At 67.8% G+C, this 1,844-nt stretch overlaps 1 protein-coding gene across 1 annotated transcript; it reads left to right on the top strand.

Moving 5' to 3' along the window:
* The first annotated feature begins 605 nt into the window (after window positions 1-605).
* Window positions 606-1,844, top strand: LOC137143774 (oligodendrocyte transcription factor 3-like). Its single transcript, XM_067533754.1, has one exon. It carries the CDS (start codon window positions 807-809, stop codon window positions 1,470-1,472), a length of 666 nt encoding a protein of 221 aa, XP_067389855.1. The 5' UTR covers window positions 606-806; the 3' UTR covers window positions 1,473-1,844.

Genomic DNA, 1,844 nt, shown 5'->3' with positions numbered 1-1,844 from the left:
ACCTTGACTATTTTATAACAAACCGATGCCACTTTCCCAACCCCCGCACTGCCATCATTTCCAGGGGCGTCCTTACCTTCAGAATAACTTTGGGGTGAAGAAAGGTGCAGGTTAGAGGAAACGATGGAGAGCCCTGCTCTGCTTGCCCAGCCAACAGTGGGCCACGTCCCCAGCTGGGGTAAAGTGGCTTCCCTCCCTGAGATCAGTGGGACTGCACCCATTACACTCTCTGAGACGGTGGCCCACGTTTCTAGTTTTCAGGACCAAGATACCCCCTGGCCTATGCCCGCCAGACGCTTCGTGGGCTCTCAGTCTGCCCCGGCCCTACCCCAGCTCACTTTGCAGGAAGCATTTCCCGGACCTTCTGCATGGCAGGCCCTGGTGCGGAGACCCTGGGCCATGTTCCGGGGTGACTGGGGCCCACTGTGGAGGGGACCGGGAGTGCGTGCGAGGGAGGCAGCGGCTTCTCAGGGTCCAGCCAGCGGGAGGAGGCCGGGGCAATGTCACTCGGTCCCTGCGTGCTCCGCGCTGCGGGGCTGATCGGACCCGAGCCCACAGCCCAGCAGCCGGGGCGCGGGGGGACAGTGGCGGCAGCCGCCTCACGGCGAGGGTCTCGTTGGTGATTGGGCGTCATTGTTCCCTTTGTGCCGGCCCGGCCTGTATAAATAAGCAGCTCCGCCGGGCGCCCGCTCCATTCGCCCGGCCAACCCGGGGCGGGCAGGCGCAGGGGCCGCTGCGTGCGCTGGGGGCTCCGAGCTGCCCTGGGGGATCCTCCCAGCCCGGAGCTGGCGGGGCAGGAGCTCCGCATGGATTCCGACCCGGGCTCCACCTCCAGCCGAGCGTCTTCCCCGGCGCTGGGGGAAGCGAGCGCCCCCGAGCTCCTGTCCGGCCGAGGTTTGGAAGCCTTCTGCCGAGCGCCGGGGGCTCCCCCGCAGGGATCCGGGGAGCCGAGCCCCAGGAGCGGGGCCGGGGCCAAGCCCCGGGGCGGCAGGAAGGAGCGGTCCGAGGAGCAGCGGACGCGGCTGAAGGTGAACAGCCGCGAGCGCCGGCGGATGCAGGACCTGAACCAGGCGCTGGACGGCCTGCGGGCGGTGATGCCCGGCTCGCCGGGGCCCGCGGTGCGCAAACTCTCCAAGCTCGCCACCTTGCTGCTGGCCCGTAGCTACATCCTCAGCCTCAGCCGCTCCCTGCAGGAGACCAGGCGGCTGCTCAGCCAGCTGCACGCCGGGCGGCGCGGCCAGGCGCTTCCCCACACCCGCCCCATCCAGCCGGCCGGGGCGCCCAGCCTGGCCCCCTCTCACTCCGCCTGCCCCATCGCCGGGTGCCCAGCTCACCACGCGGCAGCGGGGCCCCTGGGCCCGGTTTACGGACACTGCGCTGGCATGCCCCGCCGCTGCGCCTTCTGCCAGGGGCTGCCCCAGGAGCTGCCGAGACCCGCAGCCGCCCCTGCCTGTCTACGGGCGAGCAAGTAAAGCCCAGAGACCTGCCCTGTCCAGAGAGACCCAGCGCGGCCCGCTCTGCCGCACGGCTACTGCGCCGGCGACCTGCCTTCTCCGCCCGTTCACACGCCGCGCCACTTCCCGCCGGACCATGCCACCGTCGGCAGCGCTCCCCCGGTGTCCAAACTCTAGGGCACGTTCTGCCTCCAGATCACCGGGGTCGTTTTCCAGCAGGGATTTGTTCCCAGCGTCTCCCTGCTGCTGCAGCTCCTCTCCCAAAAGCCGGTGAGAGAAGAACTTGATTCAGGGGCCATTCGGTTGTGAAATGAGGCTCGGCCTTTTCTGGTGCAACGTACCTGGCATTTCATTTTTACTGACAATAAACATCGGTCATTTTATTCTGTT

The sequence above is a fragment of the Emydura macquarii genome, unplaced genomic scaffold, assembly GCF_026122565.2.
Source record: "Emydura macquarii macquarii isolate MOO-44397 ecotype Brisbane River unplaced genomic scaffold, CSIRO-AGI_Emac_v2 contig_3348, whole genome shotgun sequence".
Classification (NCBI taxonomy): Eukaryota; Metazoa; Chordata; order Testudines; family Chelidae; genus Emydura; species Emydura macquarii.
Note: the sequence above shows the minus strand (reverse complement) of the source record. Positions and strands in the feature narration are given on the sequence as shown.

Excerpts from the sequence above, each read along its gene's own strand:
- LOC137143774 (XM_067533754.1), top strand. The coding sequence starts at position 807 with ATGGATTCCGACCCGGGCTCCACCTCCAGCCGAGCGTCTTCCCCGGCG.